The sequence below is a fragment of the Wyeomyia smithii genome, chromosome 3 (genome assembly GCF_029784165.1).
Source record: "Wyeomyia smithii strain HCP4-BCI-WySm-NY-G18 chromosome 3, ASM2978416v1, whole genome shotgun sequence".
Classification (NCBI taxonomy): Eukaryota; Metazoa; Arthropoda; class Insecta; order Diptera; family Culicidae; genus Wyeomyia; species Wyeomyia smithii.
Genome location: NC_073696.1, coordinates 168,778,952 through 168,803,544, shown reverse-complemented (window position 1 = coordinate 168,803,544; position 24,593 = coordinate 168,778,952). Strand labels below are relative to the sequence as shown.

The following is a 24,593-nucleotide window of genomic DNA, read 5'->3' as shown; positions in this document are numbered from 1 at the left end:
TGTCCTCCCTGGTTTAGCACGAACGAGCTGCATAGGCTCACTAATGTAGAAACATTAAAAAATATGTCAAGCCAAATTATCAACAAATTCCGACAAAAATCGTTGCAATCCTCAATTGCAACGATTAGCTCACTTTATAGTCAGTAAGATAGTTTTAAGTTTATTTTAAGTTTTGTTTTATTCCTTTTTTTCCTTGACAAGTAGGTTTAATAATTTTCCTACAATTACATTAACTTAACTGCGAAAGCTAATAACATTCAATAATATAAAAAAGCGTACAAATATATATATATATATATATATATATATATATATATATATATATATATATATATATATATATATATATATAAATATATGTATATATATTTTTATATATATATATATATATATATATATATATATATATATATATATATATATATATATATATATATATATATATATATATATATATATATATATATATATATATATATATATATATATATATATATATATATATATATATATATACATACATATATATATATATATATATATATATATATATATATATATATGTATATATATATATATATATATATATATATATATATATATATATATATATATATATATATATATATATACATACATATATATATATATATATATATATATATATATATATATATATATATATATATATATATATATATATTTGTACGCTTTTTTATATTATTGAATGTTATTAGCTTTCGCAGTTAAGTTAATGTAATTGTAGGAAAATTATTAAACCTACTTGTCAAGGAAAAAAAAGGAATAAAACAAAACTTAAAATAAACTTAAAACTATCTTACTGACTATAAAGTGAGCTAATCGTTGCAATTGAGGATTGCAACGATTTTTGTCGGAATTTGTTGATAATTTGGCTTGACATATTTTTTAATGTTTCTACATTAGTGAGCCTATGCAGCTCGTTCGTGCTAAACCAGGGAGGACGCTTCAAAATCATTTTCAAAAGTTTATTCTGAATCCTTTGAAGTGTCTTCTTCCTGGTTGTACAACAACTTGTCCAGATGGGAACTGCATATAACATTGCTGGCCTAAAAATTTGTTTGTAAATTAACAGTTTATTCTTGAGACAAAGTCTAGAATTCCTGTTGATAAGAGGATATAAACATTTGATATACTTATTGCACTTTGACTGGATATTTTCAATGTGCTCCTTGAAAGTAAGATTCTTATCATAAATAAGCCCTAAGTATTTAACTTGATCAGACCAATTTAAGACCACACCGTTCATCTTAATAACGTGGTTATGGGTGGGTTTGAGAAATGAAACTCTTGGCTTATGAGGAAAAATAATTAACTGTGTTTTAGAAGCATTAGGGGAAATCTTCCATTTCTGCAAGTATGAAGAAAATATATCTAAACTTTTTTGTAGCCGACTGCATATAACACGAAGGCTTTTTCCTTTTGCAGAAATGCTTGTATCGTCACAGAACAGAGATTTCTCACAACCTGGTGGTAAATCAGGAAGATCAGAAGTAAAAATGTTATATAAGATTGGGCCCAAGATACTCCCCTGAGGCACACCAGCTCTAACAGGCAATCTATCAGATTTACCATTTTGATAGTTAACCTGAAGAGTGCGGTCAGTTAAATAACTTCGTATCATTTTTGTAAGGTAAAGCGGAAAACTGAAATTTGACATTTTAGCTATTAAACATTTATGTCAAACACTGTCGAATGCCTTTTCTATATCTAGTAGAGCTGCTCCAGTCGAATAGCCGTCAGATTTATTAGTTCGAATCATATTTGTTACTCTAAGTAACTGATGAGTAGTGGAATGCCCATGGCGAAAACCAAACTGCTCATTTGCAAAAATTGAGTTCTCATTAATATGTGTTATCATTCTATTGAGAATTATTCTTTCAAAAAGTTTGCTAATAGAGGAAAGTAAACTGATTGGTCGATAACTTGATGCCTCAGCTGGATTCTTCTCGGGTTTTAAAATTGGAGTGACTTTGGCATTTTTCCATTTCGTAGGAAAATGTGCTAGTGCAAAGCATCTGTTGAAAATTTTTATCAAGAAATTTAAAAAGTTTTCGGGAAGTCTTTTAATAAGGATATTGAAAATCCCATCATCTCCTGGTGCTTTCATGTTTTTGAATTTTTTGAGAATAGTTCGCACCTCATTCAAGTTTGTTTCCAATACCTCTTCAGAAAGAAATTCTTGGGTGGTGATCTGATCATACTTTTGGTTTACTTCATTTTCAATAGGACTTACTACGTTCAAATTGAAGTTATGAACGCTCTCAAACTGCTGAGCAAGTTTTTGAGATTTTTGTTCATTCGTTAGAAAAATGCAATCACCATCTTTAAGGACTGGAATGGGCTTCGAAGGTTTCTTAAGAACCTTCGAAAGCTTCCAGAAAGGTTTTGAATAAGGTTTTAGTTGTTCAACTTCTCTCATGAAATTCTCATGAAAAAATACATTAACTTAACTGCGAAAGCTAATAACATTCAATAATATAAAAAAGCGTACAAATATATATATATATATATATATATATATATATATATATATATATATATATATATATATATATATATATATATATATATATATATATATATATAAATATATGTATATATATTTTTATATATATATATATATATATATATATATATATATATATATATATATATATATATATATATATATATATATATATATATATATACATACATATATATATATATATATATATATATATATATATATATATATGTATATATATATATATATATATATATATATATATATATATATATATATATATATATATATATATATATATATATATATATATATATATGTATATATATATATATATATATATATATATATATATATATATATATATATATATATATATATATATATATATATATATATATATATATATATATATATATATATATACATACATATATATATATATATATATATATATATATATATATATATATATATATATATATATATATATATATATATATAATAGTGTTGAAATGTCACCATTTGTGGCAGAACACACAATCCTAATTCTAAATAGATATTAGTACATAAATAAATCATTACAAACATTCCCCCCTATTAAAAAAAAAAAAAAAATCTGCGTAAGCCATCACCAAGTCGGGACCGATATTCTGCTCCAGTTGCTGTAGAAGCGGGTGAAGGTATATCACGAAGAGCAGCATTGACATCGGGTCGCCCTGGCGGAACGACCGTTCCATGGGGAAGCGATGTGAGAGATGCCCGTTAATTAGCAGTCGTGACGGAGATCTTTCTGCGATTCGTGCGAGTAATCCAATAAAGGCCGAGTTTATTCCCAATTGTCGCATCGTTTCGTGTAGGAAAGAATGAGATACGCGATCAAAAGCATGATCTAGATCGTAGCTTATTAGCTTTCCTTTTCGTTTTCTTGTTATCAGCTGTGCGATCCGATCTTTTAATGCAAGGGTGGCTTCGGGTTCAAGCTTGAGTGACCTTCGTTTGAAAATTTCTGTGCGTCACTCAGTACTCGGTGGGTTTTCACTACGAGTTCAAGTCGTGCTTTGAGAATCCTGCTGAGAATCTTGTAGTCCGCATTCAACAGACTGATCGGACGATACCCATGTGCGGTATTTGCCGTTCCTCTCTTTCTCACGAGCACGATCACACCGTTGACGAAGTCAGAGGGGAAATCCGAAACTAAAGCCTCGTTTGATACGAGATTCAACTCTCGGTGTATGACGTCGAAAGTAGTAGTAGCTTTAGTATTAAGGATAATTATTAGTGAATATTGAGTTTGTATGGCAAATCACAAATGGTGACTTCTCTACACTGTTAGAAGTTTGTAATTTTAATTGTTAGGATTTGTTTGCTTTCGCAATTAGGACTTATCATTCGTAGGAATTTAAACCAACTTGTCAAAAAAGGTAAATAAACTCACAACTAACCTAATTGCTAACTTACTGGCTATAAAGAGAGCTGTTTGATTTAGATTAATTTGTTTGTTCGATCATGTGATCCGAACCCATCATCATTGAAGTTTATTCTCTCTCTCTCTCAATTATTAATTGCTCGATCGTGGCGTCGATGCTTGATCGTGATTGTCGCCACCAGTTCAGTTGATAAGCGACATCCGATAAGTAAAGATCAGCTTTGCCAAAGCTCCCTTATTGCTCGAAATATATCAAGTGTAGTTAAAAAATAAAGTTACTTTTGTGATATCATTCCACTACGGTGTCTCATTTAAGAGAAGAACTATACGTGGCCTGCTGATTAGCGTTCAGGCCAACAATTGTTAATTTGAGATAAATAATTCCCACCAACCAACAACGGTGAACCTCGACCTGCCCCAACATATTTTCTGGTGCCGTGACCAGGATTGAGGTCTGCACCGTTCCGATCCAGCCCATTCGCCGGTCGAAGTTGTGTGCTAGCAGCTTCACCAAATATCCCTCCCGAATACTGTTTCAACGCCGACACCGGCGTCAGTGTGATTTTGCGACGCCATTGCTCTGTACGACGCCATAGGCCTTTGCGACGCCATCGTTCGTGCGACGCCTTTGTGCTACGAGATTGGCGCCATTGCATATTTCACGAACTTCGCTTGGATTTGCAACTCACGTGGATTGCCTGTGTATGCTGAATTGTTTCATCGATTAATTGATTATACAAGGCCTAATTTAACAGGTCTTAGGTAAAGTACCTGTCCAATCATCGTAAGCGCATCTGTAGGTGCTTTTAGATATTTTTCCCTTCCCGTTGCATGCATTAATTGCTCGGCCGTTGCTGAGACTTTGACCCGCCGAAGACGATCACATCCCAATACAACCGCAATCGAGCACTTTGATATCAGTTTCAAAGCTAATAGAAGAAGACATCAATTGTACACATGTTACACGGTGGCGGCTGATATACAGTATTAGATTTGAGCCACGATAGGCTTCAATTGTCGCAGTTGTCGCTGATATATATAAATTCAAGGCACGAAAAGCCTTGTGAAAGGTTAGTACCATTCCAAGTGCACTATTTGTTCGCATCCAGGTCTACCTGGTCTTAATTGTTGACAGGTAATTCTCGATCTGCACGATGAGTCAAGCTGATATTGGCGCCGATGATCTACGCAAAAAGGAGCAGCTTCGTTTGGAAAGCTTGAACGTGCTGTGGGCATCGCTCGAAGAAACTCAATCTGCGCTCGAAGATTTGGAAACTACCAACGAGGGTAAGGCTACCAATTTACAATTTCGAGCATCATATGAGCCAATGCTTTTTAGAATTAAAGCAAGCCTTACATCCAAACTGCCTCTTCCGATTCATCCTCCACCCAACCGCCCTTTAGATATCCCCTCTCGTACGTCGTCCACCTTGTCTAGTCTGAAGTTGCCAACTATCTCGCTTCCTGAATTCGACGGTGATTATAAGCAATGGTTAACGTTTCATGATACGTTTTTAGCGCTCATTCATGACAATGATGAGTTGCCAGTGATCCAGAAATTTCATTACCTCCGTGCTGCTGTTAGAGGTGAAGCAGCACAGCTGATTGAAGCTATCGCAATTAGTGCAGCTTGGGAGTCATTGATTAGTCGATACTCCAACGAATACTTGTTGAAGAAAAGACACCTCCAAGATTTATTGGACATTTCGCGAATGGAAACCGAGAACGCAGTAGCTTTGCATTCTACTTTGGATGAATTTCAACGTCACATTAAAATTCTGCAGCAGCTTGGTGAACCAACTGATGCATGGAGTACGCTGTTGGAGCACCTTCTATGTACAAGGTTGCACAATGACACGATCAAGGCTTGGGAAAGTCATGCTGCTACTGTCGAGGATCAGAGCTACAGTTGTTTAGTGGATTTTTTGGAAAAGCGAATTAGAGTACTGGAATCGATCTCTGTTAACAACCATGCCGCTCAATCAACGTCTGCAGCGCATATGAACGGCTCCGTGTCACGTAAATATTTTCCTCCTATTAAGATGTCATCCCATTCTGCAACTGAAAATGTTTCTCCTAAGTGCCATGCCTGCGACAACCGACACCTGCTTGTAAATTGTCCCCGTTTCAGTAACATGCCGGTTGCTGAAAAACTGCGTTTAGTCAACTCGAAAAAGTTATGTGTCAACTGCTTCCGCCGAGACCATTTTGCCAGAAATTGCACCTCAAACTATACGTGCAGAGTGTGCAGAAAGCGACACCATTCCCTATTGCATTCTGGATTTTCCAATAGTTATGGACAAAATAGCCAAGAATCCGGTCCGGGTTCTTCTGCGTTGGCAAATATCCCTCAACCCAATGATTACCGCAAAATGAATAGTGCTTCAGCTACCACCCCACCGACTGATAAGCAGCACAGTAATGTCATCCAAAATCCATCACCTACCGTTTTTCTGCTAACCGTGGTTCTGTGTGTCGTAGATGCCTATGGAAAGGAACAATACGCCCGTGCTTTACTAGATAGCGGATCACAACCCAATTTGATATCCGACCGGTTAGTACAAGTGCTGCGCTTGAAGCGCGAACGTGCTAATGTTTTAGTGCAAGGAATTGGTGAGAAACCTGAGCACTCGACTGAATCAGTATCCACTGAAATGTGACCTTTACAATCTTGAGAAGAATGACTTCAAACCTTCCTGCAAAAACCATTCCAGTGGACGATTGGAACATTCCCAATGATATTTTTCTAGCAGATCCCAGCTTTAACCGCTCTGGCGGAATTGATATGATTTTGGGCTCGCAATATTTCTTTGAGTGCTTCCCTTCTGCAGCTCGTATACAATTACAGCAAACTCTCCCGGTTCTAGTCGATAGTGTATTTGGGTGGATAGTAGCTGGTGAAGCTCATCTTATTCCATCGAGCATCGATTCCGTTAACTGCAAAACGGTGACCGTCTCTTTGAACTCTCTAGAGGAGAGTATGGAACGCTTCTGGCGAATTGAAGAACTATCCGCTGGGTCCTTACTGTCAGCCGAAGAAAAATTTTGTGAAGACTATTTTCGATCCACCGTAACTCGAACCAAAAATGGGAGGTATGTTGTACGTTATCCTAAACGCCCAGACTTTAACGATATGATTGGTGAATCTAGACTTACGGCACTACGCCGGTTCTCGCTACTCGAACGTAGATTTTGCAACGACCCGCAGCTGAAAGGGAATTATGATAAATTCATGGAGGAATATCTCTCCCTGGGCCACATGCGCCTTGTTCGAGAAATTGGTACAGAAATCCAAGAGTACTACCTCCCCCACCACCCTGTAATCAAAGCAGCAAGTACCACTACGAAGACCCGCGTTGTATTTGACGGATCTTGCAAAACGTCATCAGGATATGCATTGAATGATGCTCTTTGTGTAGGACCAGTTATACAGGATGACTTGTTGACTTTGGTTATCCGTTTTCGAAAGTATCCGGTCGCTTTAATCGCAGATATCGAGAAAATGTACCGTCAGGTACTCATTAACCCTGATGATATGCCTCTCCAACGAATTGTTTGGCGCTCTAGCACTTCCGAACCGATTTTGACGTACGAACTTGCAACGGTCACTTATGGCTTAGGTCCATCTTACTTTCTGGCAACTCGAACGCTCCAGCAGCTTGCGGAAGACGAAGGACAATCTTACCCTCTCGGCGAGGCAGCGCTGCGGAAATCGTTCTACGTTGATGATTTTATTGGTCGCGCAAATTCTATCTCTGAAGCAACGAGACTGCGCGATGAACTAACTGAACTGTTGGGGAAAGGAGGATTTCCAATTCGAAAGTGGACATCGAACAGATTAGAACTACTAGAGGGATTAAGCGCTGATCAAGTTGGAACCCAGTCTGCCCATAAATTTGATCCGGAAGAAGCTGTGAAAACGTTGGGAATTTTGTGGGAACCTGCAGTAGATCAATTCCGGTTCGATTGCCACGTGAACCAAGACTTTACCCGGATGACAAAACGATCCATCCTCTCTGCGATATCAGAGTTATTTGATCCGCTCGGGCTTGTAGCACCAATAGTTATTCGCGGAAAAATGCTGATGCAAGAGCTTTGGCTGACAGCATGTTCGTGGTACGATATTGTACCAGATGCACTAAAGATAAAATGGGAAAAACTTTATCACCAGCTGCCTCGATTGTCAGAATTTAGAATCGATAGATACGCGTTCCAGCTGGATTCCGAGGTACAACTTCACACCTTTGCTGATGCGTCCGAAGCTGCATATGGGGCATGCACTTACGTACGTTCTACAGATTCGACCAGTAAAATAAAAAACTCAAAAACTCGTGTTGCGCCTCTAAAACGCCTCTCGCTGCCTAAATTGGAATTGGCAGCAGCTGTCGTTGCTGCTCGTCTGTACCTTCGAACCGTAGATGCCCTAGACTTTAAGACGTCTAGTTCTTTCTTTTGGTCCGACTCCACCGTAACCCTTCAATGGCTTAAATCACCTCCAAATAACTGGAAAACGTTTGTCGCAAATAGAGTGTCGGAAATCCAGACGACGACTCATGGGGGAAAATGGAACCACATAACTGGGAAACACAATCCTGCCGATCTTCTCTCCCGCGGAATGCACGTAGATGACTTTTTGCAGAGTAACCTCTAAAAGAAGGGGCCAGAATGGCTCTCCCATGCTGAAAGGGACTGGCCTGCCTTCAAGTACCTCGAAACACAGGATGCAGAGACCGAGCGAAAAACCGTGCTTTCCGCAGTCGTTAGCATAGTGCAGAAATACAACCCGCTCTTTGAGCGATATTCAAATTTTAATCGGTTAGTTCGTGTTGTAGCACATGGTCTGAGATTCGTCAATAACATCCGTTCAAAAACACGAACTTGTCCAATGGTTGTCACTGGGCCGAAACCAAGCACCAAGCCAAAACATTGCTTGTTCAATTAGCGCAGGCTGATTGTTTCCAAGATGAATTGCGAGACCTTCAACATGGAAAACCAGTGAAAAGGCAATCTTCACTTAGACTTTTGAACCGTTTTCTAGACGATAAAGGTGTTTTGAGAGTGGGAGGGAGGCTTAGATTTGCAACAATGTCATATGAATCCAAACACCCAGCATTACTTCCCAGTTTCCATCCCTTAGCCAAGCTAACAGCCAAATCCATTCACGAAAAATTGATACATGGTGGCGGCAACGTTACACTCGCCGTCATGCGCGAGGAATATTGGCCGGTGAACGGTCGTCGACTAGTACGCAGTATTATACGCAACTGCTTCAAATGCGCCCGAGCAAATCCCGCCCCAATTCATCAGCAGATCGGTCAACTTCCTGCAGCCCGAATAACACCAAGCAGACCATTTACCGTAACTGGCGTAGACTATGCCGGACCCATTTACTTAAAGGCAATTCACAAACGAGCCTCACCTAAAAAGGCATACATTTGTTTGTTTGTGTGCTTTGTGACCAAAGCAGTTCATCTGGAACTCGTGGGTGATCTTTCGACGCCAGCCTTCCTTACAGCTCTTCGCCGTTTCGTTGCACGTCGTGGCCGACCAGCGCATCTGCACTCCGACAACGGGAAGAATTTCATTGGAGCTAAGAATGAGCTCCACGAATTGTACCCGATGTTATCCAACCCGAGAGAAATCGAGAAAATTAGTCAAGCTTGTGTCAGTGAAGAGATCATTTGGCACCTGAACTCGCCAAAAGCACCACACTTTGGAGGGCTCTGGGAGGCAGCCGTAAAGGTTGCCAAACCTCAACTGTATCGACAGCTTGGTGGATCCCGTTTGTCCTACGAGGATATGTCAACAGTTCTGGCCGAAATCGAAGCGGCAATGAATTCGCGGCCAATCGTTCCAATGTCTGAAGACCCTAATGACTGCACAGCACTCACACCTGCTCATTTCCTAATTGGAACAAGCATGCATGCAGTACCCGATCCTGACTTAAGCAAAATCCCGCTTACCCGTCTCGACCACTATCAACGATTGCAGCAGTTGTTTCAACACTTTTGGCACCACTGGAGGACAGAGTATCTCCAAGAGCTCCAACGGGATACCTGCGGACACCGCCCAAATTCTGAGATTCGACCTGGTAGATTAGCAGTCATGGTAGATGACTTCCAGCATCCTGTTCGTTGGCCTCTCGCCCGCATCATTGCAGTGCATCCTGGAAAGGACAATCTTGTACGCGTTGGCACACTGCGAACACCAAAGGGAGAGTTCACCAGACCCATAACGAAGATATGTTTACTGCCGGATGAGTCCACGGCACAGCTTTTAGTAAATAAAAATAAGCAGTAAGTTACCCAATCTTGATAGAATTAAGTTAGAAATAGTTTGAAATTTGTAGATTTCAAAGGTGGCGGCGATGTTTGATTTAGATTAATTTGTTTGTTCGATCATGTGATCCGAACCCATCATCATTGAAGTTTATTCTCTCTCTCTCTCTCTCAATTATTAATTGCTCGATCGTGGCGTCGATGCTAGATCGTGATTGTCGCCACCAGTTCAGTTGATAAGCGACATCCGATAAGTAAAGATCAGCTTTGCCAAAGCTCCCTTATTGCTCGAAATATATCAAGTGTAGTTAAAAAATAAAGTTACTTTTGTGATATCATTCCACTACGGTGTCTCATTTAAGAGAAGAACTATACGTGGCCTGCTGATTAGCGTTCAGGCCAACAATTGTTAATTTGAGATAAATGATTCCCACCAACCAACAACGGTGAACCTCGACCTGCCCCAACAAGAGCTTATCGCAGTAATTGAGGATTACAACGATTTATGTCGAAAATTGGCAATGATTTTATTTGACATAGCTTCTAATGTTTCAACACCAGTAAGTATTTGTAATTCGAGTGTACCAAACCAAATAGGACGTTTCAAAATCATTCTCAAAATTTTATTCTGAATCCTTTGAAGCGTTTTCTTCCTTGTCAAACAATAACTAGACCAGATCGGTACAGCAGAAGCAGTGGATCAGAAAGACATGAAACGGGAGTGGGAAGAATGGCATAGAGCTTTCGAGTTGTCTTTGGAACTACGGGACGTAGAGACGCAGCATGTGAAACTCGTACTGCTGTTGCAAAGTGGAGGCAGCGGTTTGCAGCGATTTTTTCATAATTTGAGACAGACGTCGGACGAAATTTATCCCGAACCACTAGGCGTAAAAGAAGTTCCAGAGTATCACAATGCGATGTTCAGAGAAGAATCTTCGTCGTCTGAATCAGCAGCAGTGAGCAGGGATGCCACATGTACAGATTTTTTCTGTATTACACAGATTTTTGAACTGAAAAGCAAAAGTGGCTTGGACGATGTGCGAAAGCTGACGTTTCGAAATATTTGTCGGGATTTTATGGAGAATTTGTTGAACAAATTGCAAAGCTATTCGATTTCACCGATCCTGTTGTAAGAACGGTAGTTTTAAATAATCCTGAAACGTTCGTGAAATCGGAAAATTTGAATGATTTGATGCGACAACTCCCTAGTTTTTCGGAAATTGATTTTTTCCGATTCCGGGACACAACGTTCACTGAGATCGATTTTTGTGCTCGGTTGAATCTATTTGCATTTGTACGAAAACTGAGTTTTTGAGAGAAAAAGGTAACTAACAATGTATAGTTTTGTAATAATAGATGAATTTGACATCGTTTTATCGGAGAACTTTGTGAAAACATCCAAATTTATTGTACCATATCATTATTATATGAGCAAAATTATTTCAATTGGCCTGGAAATACGCGAAAATTTAATCGACAATTTTTGATTTGAATGAAACTTTGCACACGTATTTGGCTTAGCAAACTGAGCATTTTTCACAGATGGAGAGATTTTTTACACCCATGAGTTACATTCTAAAAGGGCGTATGCCTTTTGGCATAGGTTTTATTCGAAGCATTGTAGCGCAGAAACCGTTGGTTGTATAAAAAAACTGTCTGAGAATGAGTTGTAGCGAATAGAAAATGCATCATAAAAAAAACATTACCACTGCACAAAAAAAAAAAATTTTTTGACCAAAAAAAATAAAAAATAAACATTAAATTTCAATTTAACAAAAAAGAGTTGAATTTTTTTTAATTTTTTTTTTTAAAGAAACTTGACGTTAATACGCAACTTTTTAAAAAAAGTCCAGGATGGAGAAATGAAAAATCATTTTTTTATGGTAGATTATTTTTTTTATGACAATTCTAATTCAAACATTTTTCAAAATATTTGTGTTCTGATGATTTTAAAAGATGCAGAGAGTCATTTTGAATCGAAAAGCTCTTGGTAGTAAACATTCTAAAGGCATTGGTTTTCGAGTTATTTCTAATTTAAGCTCGAAAAATTATTAATATTTCGGAAAATACACGTTTTTCTTAATTTGTCCATGGTTCTCCAGCAAAAACCATACGTTCATTGGAATGCTTGATCAAAAATATACAATTCATTCTTTGACAACAAAACGATTGGGCGAACGGTTCTCAAGAAAAGAGTTAAATGTTCTAATTGATATAAATATATATAAGAATCAAATATTTATTTTCGAGTTTTATTATCTTAGGAACATATTTTTTTATGACATAGATACTTTACAGAACTAGTTCCACCTTATATTTTATATACATCATAAGTAAATGATTCGTCATCCTTTGAAAACAGCTTTTTTTTCTTTATTAGAGAGGCTTTCAGCCTTTGGCTGGTTCGCCTCTACAAAAAAAACAGCTTCGTTTGTATCTTATTTTCCGAAATCGGAACAAAAGAGTTATACTTTTGTGTGGCAGCTATTATTATAGATTTTTTGAGAATATTGCTCCATTCTGTTACTCCTTGTTCATATTCTTCATATGATACCCAACTAAATGACATTTTTGATGAATTTTTATCACTTTTCTGATTAGACCAATCATACAATTCTTTTGCGCTTGTAATGGGATGTTCATGTTCTTTAGCGAAACTTGCATTTCCTGCCATTCGTTTTAATATGCCACCAATTGCATCGCATGGGCCTTTACCATGACTCATGAGAAGTCGCAAAAAAATGCCACTCTGCATCGACGTTATATTTTGTTTTGAACTTGCAAAGACTCGCAAAGTTTTTTCTATTTTTATATTGTGAGGCAACTTTTTCAACTCTATTGTTGTTTTCAAAAAACTCATTAATTTGGCAATGAACACCTGAACCGCAACAGTATCATGATGGAATACTTCCGATATTATGATGAAGCTGATGTTCTTAAGTGTTCCAGATTCTGAATAGTAAACAACGAAAGGATGAATGGTGGCTTGACTATCATTCCAATAACTACACGAATCACAAATTGATAAAGACGTGTTAAAACGAGCTTGACTGTTCAATATTTTTAATTTTGCAATAACGTTTTCGTTTAATTTGCGTAAGCTTGATGAGCACCAATGATCAGGAAAGGGTTTACAGCATTTGGGCTTGGTGTATTCCATTTTCACTTTATTCATCTTCACAAAATGCAAACTGTTACTAACACATCTGGAGTAGTGCAATCGTATTTATATACGAAAACAGATATTATAGGATATTGGTAGCTTATTTTACAAGTAGGTAGTGTTGCACGACAAACATATTTTTTTATAAAACATTCGGCAAGGGGGAACGTGTAGGTAGGCTAAGGTTTAGCGCTTGAGTTATTTATCCAATCGTTTTGTTGTCAAAGAATAAATTATATATTTTTGATCAAGCATTCCAATGAACATATGGTTTTTGCTGGAGAACCATGGACAAATTAAGAAAAACGTGTATTTTCCGAAATATGAATAATTTTTCGAGCTTAAATTTAAAATAACTCGAAAACCGATGCCTTTAGAATGTTTACTACCAAGAGCTTTATGATTCAAAAAGACTCTCTGCATCTTTTAAAATCATCAAAATACAAATATTTTGATAAATATTTAAATTAGAATTTTTATAAATAAATTAATCTACCATAAAAAATGATTTTTCATTTCTCCATCCTGGACCTTTTTTAAAAAGTTGCGTATTAACGTCAAGTTTCTTTAAAAAAAAAATAAAAAAAAAATCAACTCTTTTTTTTTTAAATTGAAATTTAATGTTTATTTTTAATTTTTTTGGTCAAAAAAAATTTTTTTTGTACAGTGGTAATTTTTTTTATGATGCATTTTCGATTCCCTACAACTCATTCTCAGACAGTTTTTCTATACAACCAACGGTTTCTGGGCTACAATGCTTCGAATAAAACCTATGCCAAAAGGCATACGCCCTTTTAGAATGTAACTCATGGGTGTAAAAAATCTCTCCATCTGTGAAAAATGCTCAGTTTGCTAAGTTAAATACGTGTGCAAAGTTTCATTCAAATCAAAAATGGTCGATATTCGACCATAGGTCATTTGGCGCGATCTTGTTCATATATTATAATAAACGATTTTTTCTTGGTTTGCTAGTTTACCTTACTTTTTTTTGCGGGTTTAAATTGATGCTTTACCTTACTAAACAATCCCAAGCCGTGGCGTGGCCTTTGCTGTACGTAAGAGTCGCTCCATTCTACTCGGTCCATGGCTGCAGTTCGCCAGCTCTGCAGTCTTCGTAGAGTCCGCAGGTCGTCTTCCACCTGATCGATCCACCTTGCCCGCTCCACCTCTCCGTCTAGTCTCTGACGGATTGGTTTCAAGGACCATCTTTATCGGGCTGTTGTCCGACATCCTTACAACATGCTAAGCCCACCGCAACCTGCCACTTTTAGCGGTGTGGACGATAGATGGCTCCCCAAGCAGTTCCTGCAGTGCGTAGTTCATTCGCCTTCCTCACACTTCGTTTTCCATCTGCAGTCCACCGAAGATGGTACGCAACACTTTCCGCTCGAAGACCCCAAGGGCACGTTGGTCCTTCACAAGTACAGTCCATTTCTCATACCCGTAGAGGAACACCGGTCTTATCAGCGTCTTGTTGATGATAGACTTGGTGCGGACGAATTATACTCGATTAGAGCTTCCTCCGGAGACCAAAGTATTCACGATTTCCTGCCATAATGCGTCGTTGAATTTTTTTTTCACATATCAATGCGCCGTCGTTGAATTTTTTTTTATCACATATCAATCGTTGTCGGTAGTTACCAGTGAACTCAGATACACGAACTCATCGACCACCTCGATTTCATCACCACCAACTTGAACTCGAGGTGGGAGGTGAGCACTGTCTTCTCGTGTACCCTTTCCTATCATGTGCTTCGTCTTCGATGAATTGATGACCTGTCCAATCCGTTTGACTTCGGTCTTTAGTCCGATGTACGTATCCGCCATCTTCACAAAGGTCCATGCCACAATGTCGATATCGTCGGCGAAACCAAACAGTTGAACCGATTTTTGAAATATCGTGTCACTCGTACTAATCCCCGCTCTTCCAATGACACCTTCCAGGGTAATGTTAACAGTAGGCACGAGAGACCATCACCTTGTCTTAAACCTCTTCGGGACTCGAGAGTGCCCCGATACTCGAACTACACACATCACTCGATCCATCGTCGCTTTGACCAACCGCGTTAGTTTTTCCGGAAATCCGTAGTCGTGCGTAATTTGCCATAGCTGGTCTCGATCGATTGTGTCGTACGCCGATTTAAAATCGATAAACAAATGATGTGTGGGCACATTGTATTCGCGGCATTTCTGCATGTCTTGCCGAACCGCGAATATTTGATCCGTGGTGGCGCGGGCACCCATGATCCCCGCCTTGAAGTGCCGGTTTACTAGTTTATGTTAGATCAAGTTTGTGCCAAAATTGAAGTTGTCTTGATTTTTAACTCGGACCAGATGGTATCCCTATACTAATATCAAATTAACGAAAACTTTGAAAGATTAATTTAACAAAAACATGTATTAACTTCACGTAGAGAAAAATGAATAATACAGGTCGGACTCGATTATCCGGAGACTCCATTATCCGGAATTCGATCATTTGGAATTTTAGACTCGATTATCCGGAATTTGGATTTTCTCGGTATTCGTTTTTAATTTTATTCCGAAATTTTACCCTTACCATCCCTACTGGCATATTTGTTACCATTTATGTCACTTCCGGCATGTTTGGGACATGTCCAAAATAACTGAAAATAATCAAAGTCCAATTTCTTTTTTTTTCGTTTCTCAAGATTCTAGCCCTTTTCGCCTCAGAAATAATTTCTGGCTGTGCCACTGCATCATACAAGTGAAAAAAAAGGAAATATTTCTTTTATGTTCGTTAACCACAAATTTGAATATTTTTTCTGTGATTTGATTATTCGCAAAACTCCATTATCTGGAATGAAAAATTTTCTGATGTTCCGGATAACCGAGTCCGATCTGTACCGTGTTCAGTTGATACATTTGATTATCGCCTGATTATGATTATATTCTGAAAGGAAGAATTTTTCCATCGAACATTCTTAGGTTGCTCGATACAGATTTTTTTGGCCTGTGATACAAACATTTGCGGAAAAAAGGAGAAAAATGAATGTGGCAACCCTGACTGTGAGACAAAACTGGATCAAGAAACGGAGATTCGATCTCCAAATCGTTCGCAAACTTCGCCTTTTGACGCTTTCTTGTTTCATTCACTTTTTTGTTGTTGTTAACTCCGTTGAGCTTCCAATGCTTCTGTTATGGGAAAATTCTGACCCTCGTATTTCATGTAGGCAATGTAATGTGATGTTTTCGAGGATGCGAATAATGAACACGGGCTGAGGATGTGATTTGGACTTAGAAAAAAAATTCCCTCGTCAAAACGGGACACGACCCCGCAATCTCCGATGTCGCATTTCGTTTAGCGGTAGGACTCAAAAGCTTTGTCTTCTCGAAAAAAATCTCCTTGCAAAATTTGACCTCAATCAGATTTTGAGAAGGAGACACCGAACAGTGGTCCAAGTTTTACCTACTTGTTTAACCGATGAAAAAATAATGTCTTAGAAATGCATGAACCGGCGAGATCTTTTGTTTTTTCTATTTTTTCTATTCTATAAAAATCGATTTTCTCAGATTTTATCTAAATAAGTTTTTTCAGATAGACAATTCAGTTGCCAAAAGTTCTTCTGGCGAAAGAGGTCCTTTCAAAGGAAAAAAGTTTTTCTAACAAAAAACTTTTTTTTCTCTAAAAGGACCCCTTCTTTCAGAATAATTTTTCAACAAGATGAAACAAGAGCCATCATTTCGGTCGTTGGTGATGTACTGCTATTATTATTTTTCAATAGTGAATATCAATAAATGCATCTTTCAACTGTCAAAACCAAGACCCTGGAGTTACTATGCGCAAGCTGTACTTTTGTTTCATGCCCGCTCTTCTTCAATTCAGTATAAGCACTTTAACAAGAAGATTGAATTTGTTAGAGAAAGTTTTGTTTCATAAATTTTTATCGCAAAACAGATTGTAAATTGTACATTTTGTGTTGATAAAGTGTAATAATTTTGAAAAAGACACAGTAAGCCTCTATTTCGGCAAGAATTTATATCATATTAGTTTGTCTCTTACATTTTCGCCCCTGGGGCAACTTTAAACGAGGATTTGGATCGAATATTTTTACATTGGAATTGGTTATTGTCATATAGAATTCATCATGGCCCGAATTTGTGTTAGAACGACTCCTACACGTTCAAAAGAAGCAGGAGGCAATAAATACCCGCACACCCACCGATATTGTGGCACTAAGTAAAACAGACTCTCACATGTGTCGTTATGCAAGAGCAGGGCCTCCTCGATATAAATTTTTGGCCTCAGTTTTGGCACAGACAAACAGACGAGCCACTCGATGACGATTTCTTTGTCCAGAAAAATAACGATTGTTTTGAAGTTTTGTTTATTAGGCAGTAATGCCACTGATGTTGCTAAAAATAAGCGTACACACTTATTAGCAAAAACAAAAGCCGTTTTTACGAAAATTAGTTGCACGGTTGGTTGTCTGTGGCTTTAGTATATGATGCACAATTCGGTAAGTCAACTCAACCCAATCGAATATTTGAAGTAACAGAGGCGTGAACGAACATTTAACACTTCAAAATTTAGTGCTTACCCCTGCTTTCCCTTAAAAGGCAAGATGAAATGAGTCGTAGTTAAAAAAAATCAAAGCGATTGACGAGTTTCGCAACTGAAAGGTAAAGCTTTTTTAGATAACCAAAAAGCTCAGTTAAAGTTTAGACGAATATTTCAAAAAGTGCTGAGTCCTCCTAATTCCCGCCGATGCTTACAGCTGTTTAGAAACAGTTAAAGTTGATTACCCAGTAGGCTGTCCCAAAAAAATCGATGCTGAAAATGTCAAGATGCTCAGCCCTAAATTGAGAGATAATGTTATTTATAGCATTTTTGTAGAACATTTCGACTTTCTAAAAAATCGTTTCCAGGTTGCCCAAACGTGATTTATGAAAAAATGACTTTTTCAAGCTACAAAACCACTCTTCTGCACTTTTTTCAAATCTGTTCGATTCCTAAGTTTTTCCATATATTTTATTATTTTTTTGGGTTTGTTTTTGAATATTTTGCATGGTTTGGTTCAGCATCACATTCAATTATTTGACTTGACTTGAACATCACAAAAAAGTGAATTTTACTTATAATTTTCAGAACACATATAAAATAATTTTTTGATCAAGAACTGAAATTTTTTAGCGGGGGCCTAGTGTTGTTGGTAACGTCTCCGCCAACCACGCTCGACGCCTGGGTTCGAATCCCACCGCCATAGGTGTCGATGGTTGTGAGGTGGCGAGATCCACTCACAACCAACCTAACTGGTCTAGATTCAATCCTAGCCGACACCGGGAGATTTTCTGAGGCGAAAAATCTCTGGGATCACGCCTTCCATCGCATGAGGAAGTAAAGCCGTTGGCGCCGGTCCGTTAATAAACGGGTCGTGAGTTAGGGTCCTGGGTGTGGAGTCGCCTCCCTGGGCGTCGGTGATTGGCCACAACAGTGGCGGAACTAGATCGACGGAAAATAAGCGAGAATAAAAAAAAACTGAAATTTTTATTGCAAAGCGGGATTCAAGACGAAAGTTTACATGAAAAAAGATCCTTGAAATCTTATCGGGGGGCTAAGATATTGGCGTTTTTACATGTGATAGGAAACTATGCATTTTCTCAAAAATGCCACTAAAGCTCAAAATCTCCATTGCACAGTGTTTTATTTTGCCGTTTGTGCGTATAATTTCCTAAATAGTGATTCAAATGTTGATTATAGCCATAAGGTATGTTCGGAAAAGCTTCAGGATATTCAAAAATGCATCTTTTAATGTAGAAAGATGGGTGATTAATCCACCAATTAGTGAGATAAAAAATTTACTTTTTAATCAGAATAAGATAGACGACTTCGACAAAGTTTTAGGTTATCTGAAAACATGAAACTTTACCGAAGACATCATGTTTCTATCTCTTACATATTACGAGCAACATTGAGTTTTCTTTTAGAAGGCAATTAAAATCACAATTTTCGTTCTAACTTTTTTCGTGCATTTTTCCGAATTTTTAAACCTTCTACTAAGTTATCAGTCATCTAAAATTGCATTTGTTTTCTGAACATTGTTATTTTCTATGTTTTTTCGCCAATATCTCAGTTACCCGATAAGATATCAAATATCTTTTTTCAGGTAAATTTTCGTCGTAAATCCCGCTTTGTAATGAAAATTTCAGTTCTTGATCAAAAATTGTTTTTATTTGTGTTTTGAAGGGTTTTATCTGAAAATTATTAGAAAAAATTTATTTTTTGTGATGTTTAATGGGCTCTGGGAGTCAAAAAACTGAATGCAATGCTGAACTGAACCATGCAAAATATTCAAAAACAACCCCACAAAAATAAAAAAAATATATGGAAAAATTTAGGAATCGAACAGAATTGTAAAAAGTGCAAAAGAGTAAGTTTGTAGCTTAAAAGTCATTTTTTCATAAATCACGTTTGGGCAACCTGAACACAATTTTTTAGAAAGTCGAAATGTTCTACAGAAATGCTATAAATAACATTATCTTTCAATTTAGGGTTGAGCACCTTGACTTTTTCAACATCGTTTTTTTTTGGGACACCCTATTACGCAGCTAATTAAGTTAGATTTCGCAGGTTTAGCAACTAAACCGCTGTCTATTTTGGTTGAAGCCAACAACCAGGTTTTCCATAACAGAGAGGATCAAGCCAATTGGTTCCCAGATTTTCAAGTTGATGTTTTTACAGAAATGGTTTAACAAATGAAGCTGGAGAGAGTGGCCACCCTGTAAATTATTACTTTGGTCGCATGATTACTACTGCATTTCCAAATTGTTTGAATGTTTAGTTTCGGATTTGCATCATAAAAGGTCTCGAGGTATGTTGCTGGTCTAAAAAGCCAGTCGTCGTAGGTTTCAATCCAGTTCGGAAGAGAGACATTTAGTGTCGTAGTGCTAACCGCGCAATTATATTGTAAAATATAACGGTGAACTGTGAGATATGTGTCAAATAAAAACACAAGGGTAAATTTCGAATCGGAATATACCTGGGATTTGCTTCCGCATCACATAAAAGCAACGTACTGCCCGCACGACTCATCCCAAGCTATTTTTTCGAAGCGACTTTTTTGGTCGCTTCGAAACAATAGCTTGGGATGAGAGAACCTTTCTTTTTCAAGATATTATCTTGATTACTGTCAGGCGTCCTTATTTGTGATGTTATTTCCTGTAGCACAACAAATACTCCTTCCAACCTCGTCTGATAATTTGATCGAGAAATCAAAAAAGAGACTTTTAGGTGAAACAGAGACCATTTTAGAAGAAAAAAGAGACTTTAGAGACCTTTCGTTGAAAAAAGAGACTTTTTATAGACAAGCTTTAAAATAGAGACCAAGTCTCTAAAAAGAGACCTGCTACCAGTCTTGCCATTGTTGATGGATTCCTTACAGAAGAAAAACATGTAGGACTATTCGGAGACAAAATAGAATAGTATCCTGAGGAACAATCAATGAATATAGTATCCTGAGGAACAATCATTGAATGAAATTTTGAGAATTATTCCATGATCGATGTATAGCGTTCAAATCGCCGATTATGAAAAATTTTGAACGATTTCTGGTGAGTTTTTGTAAATCACCTTTAAAATAGTTTTTGTGCTGGTGTGTATTGTAATGGTAAATATGCTGCAGCAATGAATAAAATCCCAAATTCAGTTTGAACTTCAATTCCCAAAGTTTCAATAACTTTCGTCTCAAGATGGGGAAGAGCACGATGTTTGATTCGACGATGAATAACAATTGCAACTCCACCACCAGAATCCTGAATCCTATCATATCTATGAACCACGTAATTGATAATATTTTAATTTGATGTTAGGTTTCAAAAATGTTTCAGTAATAATTGCAATGTGCACATTATTTACTGTTAAAAAAATTAAAAAGCTCATTCTCATTGGCATTCATTCCAATTGAAAATTTTGATTGTTTTATTTAAAATCATTGCTAAATTTTAAATTAGAAACAATTTTAATTGTAAAATTTGTTCCAGGAGGTTGTATCCCAGACACAACCGCATAACCGACGTAGAACTACGCACAGTATATTAGGGAGGACCCTACTCTGGAAAGTTGAAAAATAATTAATTTTTGTGATAATTGGAAAATTGGATGTTTAGAGAAAGGTGAAGTGTTCGGGCGTTTTGGCTATTGATTAAGGTATATTAGAAGATGTACATAATGTACCGTGCGGCAAATATAGTGAGTATTACGCTATTGGCAGTGTTTTTCTCGAAACTATGTTTTTTTCAACTAGTGGTAAGTTTTTCTCAGCATCTACAAACCAATTTGGCTAAAGTTTTACAGGCAGCTGTAAAAAAATTTCAGCCAGATTGGCGCAGTGGATGATGAGAAAAACACCCCACCTGTTGAAAAACATGGTTTTGAGAGTTACGCTGACAGCAGCGTAATACTCACTATGTATGTATCCAACACATGCAAATTATATCTCCAAATATACATTAATCGATAGGCAAAATACTCGAACACATCACTCTACTCTAAACATCCGAAAAAATTACGGATTTTTTCATTTTTCAAACTTCCAATGTAGGGTCCCCCCTTAACAAACTTTGCACGTTTCGTGCCGTGCTGGAGTACAAAATATATGGCTGTGTGATCTGGAACCTCCATGGTTAAGAAAATTCCACATCTATCGACCCATTTCAACAGAACAATATCCCCGTACCTTTCACATGCTAAGCGAGCGCTTTACCTTGAACTACAACAGCCATAAGGTTAGAAAAGGTTTTTACTACTGTAGTAAATGCTGCTAGCTTGATATGAATGAGAACAACAGCGAAAAAAAAATTAACATGCAGTGACGCTTCATATTTGATTTTTTTTTTGCAATTGCAGTGCTATAGGCTTCTAATTCGCATATGAAAAACCTAAATTAATCCACCTAGCGGTCAGACCCAGCCTTTCTCATTTAAACTTTTATTTGTTTGAATAGATTTAGATGAACGCTTCAATCCAATATGTATATTCAATAATGTATATTCACTCTTTAGGTTCTAAAATATTGAAGTTGTAATCTATACATATAAAAAGTCAAGCCGGTCTGTCTCTCTATCTGATCCATATAGGCTCGAAAACTACCGAACCGATCGAAGTGAAAATTTGTATTAAGGGGTTTTTAGTGCCGATAAAGGTTCCTATGATAGTTTGAGACCCCTCCCTCTTCTGGAAGGGAGGGGTCCCATACAAATGAAACATAAATTTCTGCACAACTCAAGAACAAACCAAGCAAATGAATTGACATGTGAATGTTTTAAGGGGTAACAAATATGTCAGTACTAGTTGGACGCCCCTCCCTTTTCTGAAAGGGAGGGGTTCCATACAAATGAAACACACATTTCTGCTAATCTCGAGAACCAATCAACTAAATGGAACCAAATTTGGCAGGTAAATGTTTTTAGTGGTAAAAAAATATGTTCATAATATTTTGACACCTCTCCTTCTTTTGGAAGGGAGGGGTGCCATACAAATGAAATACAAATTTCTGCACATCTCGAGAACTAACCGAATAAATGGAACCAAATTTAGCATGTGAATGTTTTTAGTGGTAACAAATTTGTTTCATAATCGACCTCAGGCAAAATTTTGGATTGTAAGATGGCAACTTCCGGTTTATGGAAAACAGCCAAAAATGGCCGATTTCAACCCAATATAATAATATCCGGATCTAGAATGATACACAGGATTTAAAATCGATTTGAAATCCAAAATGGCAACTTCCGGTTTCGGGAAAACAGCTGCAAACGACCAAATACCACGCAATATGGATATTACCGGAACCGTAATGATGCACTGGAGCCACAAATTGACTTCAGACAACATTTTGAATTGTAAGATGGCAACTTCCGGTTTCTGGAAAACGGCCTGAAATAGACAATTCCCATCAAATATGAGTATCTCCGGAACCAGAAAGATGGACAGAAGCTTTAAATTGATCACAGGCACAATCTTGAATTTTAAGATTGTGACTTCCAGTATCTGGCAAACAGCCGGAAATAACCAAACACCATTCAATATGGATGTTTTCGGAACCAGTGTTACGACCAGATGACAGAAATTGATTTCACAGGCAATTTTAAAGTCCAAAATGACGACTTTCGGTTTCTGAAAAACAGCCCAAAGTGACCAAATACCACCCAATAAGAGTATCTCCGGATCTAGAATGATATACAATGGCAGCCGGTTCCAGGGAAACAGCCGAAAATGATCGAATAACACTCAATATGGGTTTTTCTTCAACCACAGCTCAGGTGCCAGAAATTATCTTAAATACCATTTTGAAATCCAAGATGCTGAGTACCGGTTTGTGAAAACAGCCTAAATAAGAAAAAAAAAAAACAAATACTATCCAATATGAGTATCTCTGGAACCAGAATGATGCAATGAGCTAACAATTGACCTCAGGCACCATTTTAAATTGCTAAATGGCAACTTATAGGAAACAGTCGAAAATGACCGAATGATGCTCAATATGGATATTTCCGTAATCAAGATGGTGCATAGAAACCAAACACTGACCCTGGACACCATTTTGTATTTAAAGACGACCACTTTTAGTTTCTGGAAAACAACCAAAATAACTAAATACCTCCTAATATGAATATATTCAGAATTAAGGCGATGTACAGAAGCCAAAAGTCGAGGATGTTGTTATTTCGATAAAACCAATTATTTTAAACGATTTGTTATTTGATTTTGATCATATCCTATGGCCGATTCGTCGTGCATTTGGAGACTTTAAACACATCGCAAGGAATCAATGAGTTTGGAACGCTCAAATAGTACGATACCACATTTAAATTATGTTGAGGCCTCATATATCGATCAAAGCAGGTATAGCTTTCAATAGTCTTTGAATTTCTTTTCTTTCCATAACTTTTGAGCCACATATCAAATTATTATGAAGTTTGTTATTTGTAAGTTTGATAGATGACTCGCTCGTATGACACAAGTTATGTTCAAATAAGTCATGTAATCTTTGTGATAATAGACTTTCGTTATTTTATTAACAATTTTATACATAACGGTTGCTTAAGTTCGATTACAATCAAAGGAAATGGGAACGTATAGGGCAGCCAAACTTTGAAACCACGTGTTCAATCATAATTCATCAGTTAACCCTTAACTAGCCCGCTCATCTGATAATA

General features: G+C 37.1%; 2 protein-coding genes across 18 annotated transcripts in view; one reads left to right on the top strand and one right to left on the bottom strand.

Annotated features, from left to right (window-relative positions):
* LOC129732735 (uncharacterized) overlaps positions 1 to 24,593 on the bottom strand; it is a 123,989-nt gene that overhangs the window by 22,124 nt on the left and 77,272 nt on the right. The window lies entirely within an intron of this gene.
* LOC129732734 (uncharacterized) lies at positions 5,188 to 8,628 on the top strand. The gene is made up of 2 exons (XM_055693877.1): positions 5,188 to 6,395; positions 6,459 to 8,628. The coding sequence occupies exon 2, from the start codon at positions 6,658 to 6,660 to the stop codon at positions 8,626 to 8,628; it is 1,971 nt and encodes a 656-aa protein (XP_055549852.1). The 5' UTR covers positions 5,188 to 6,395; positions 6,459 to 6,657.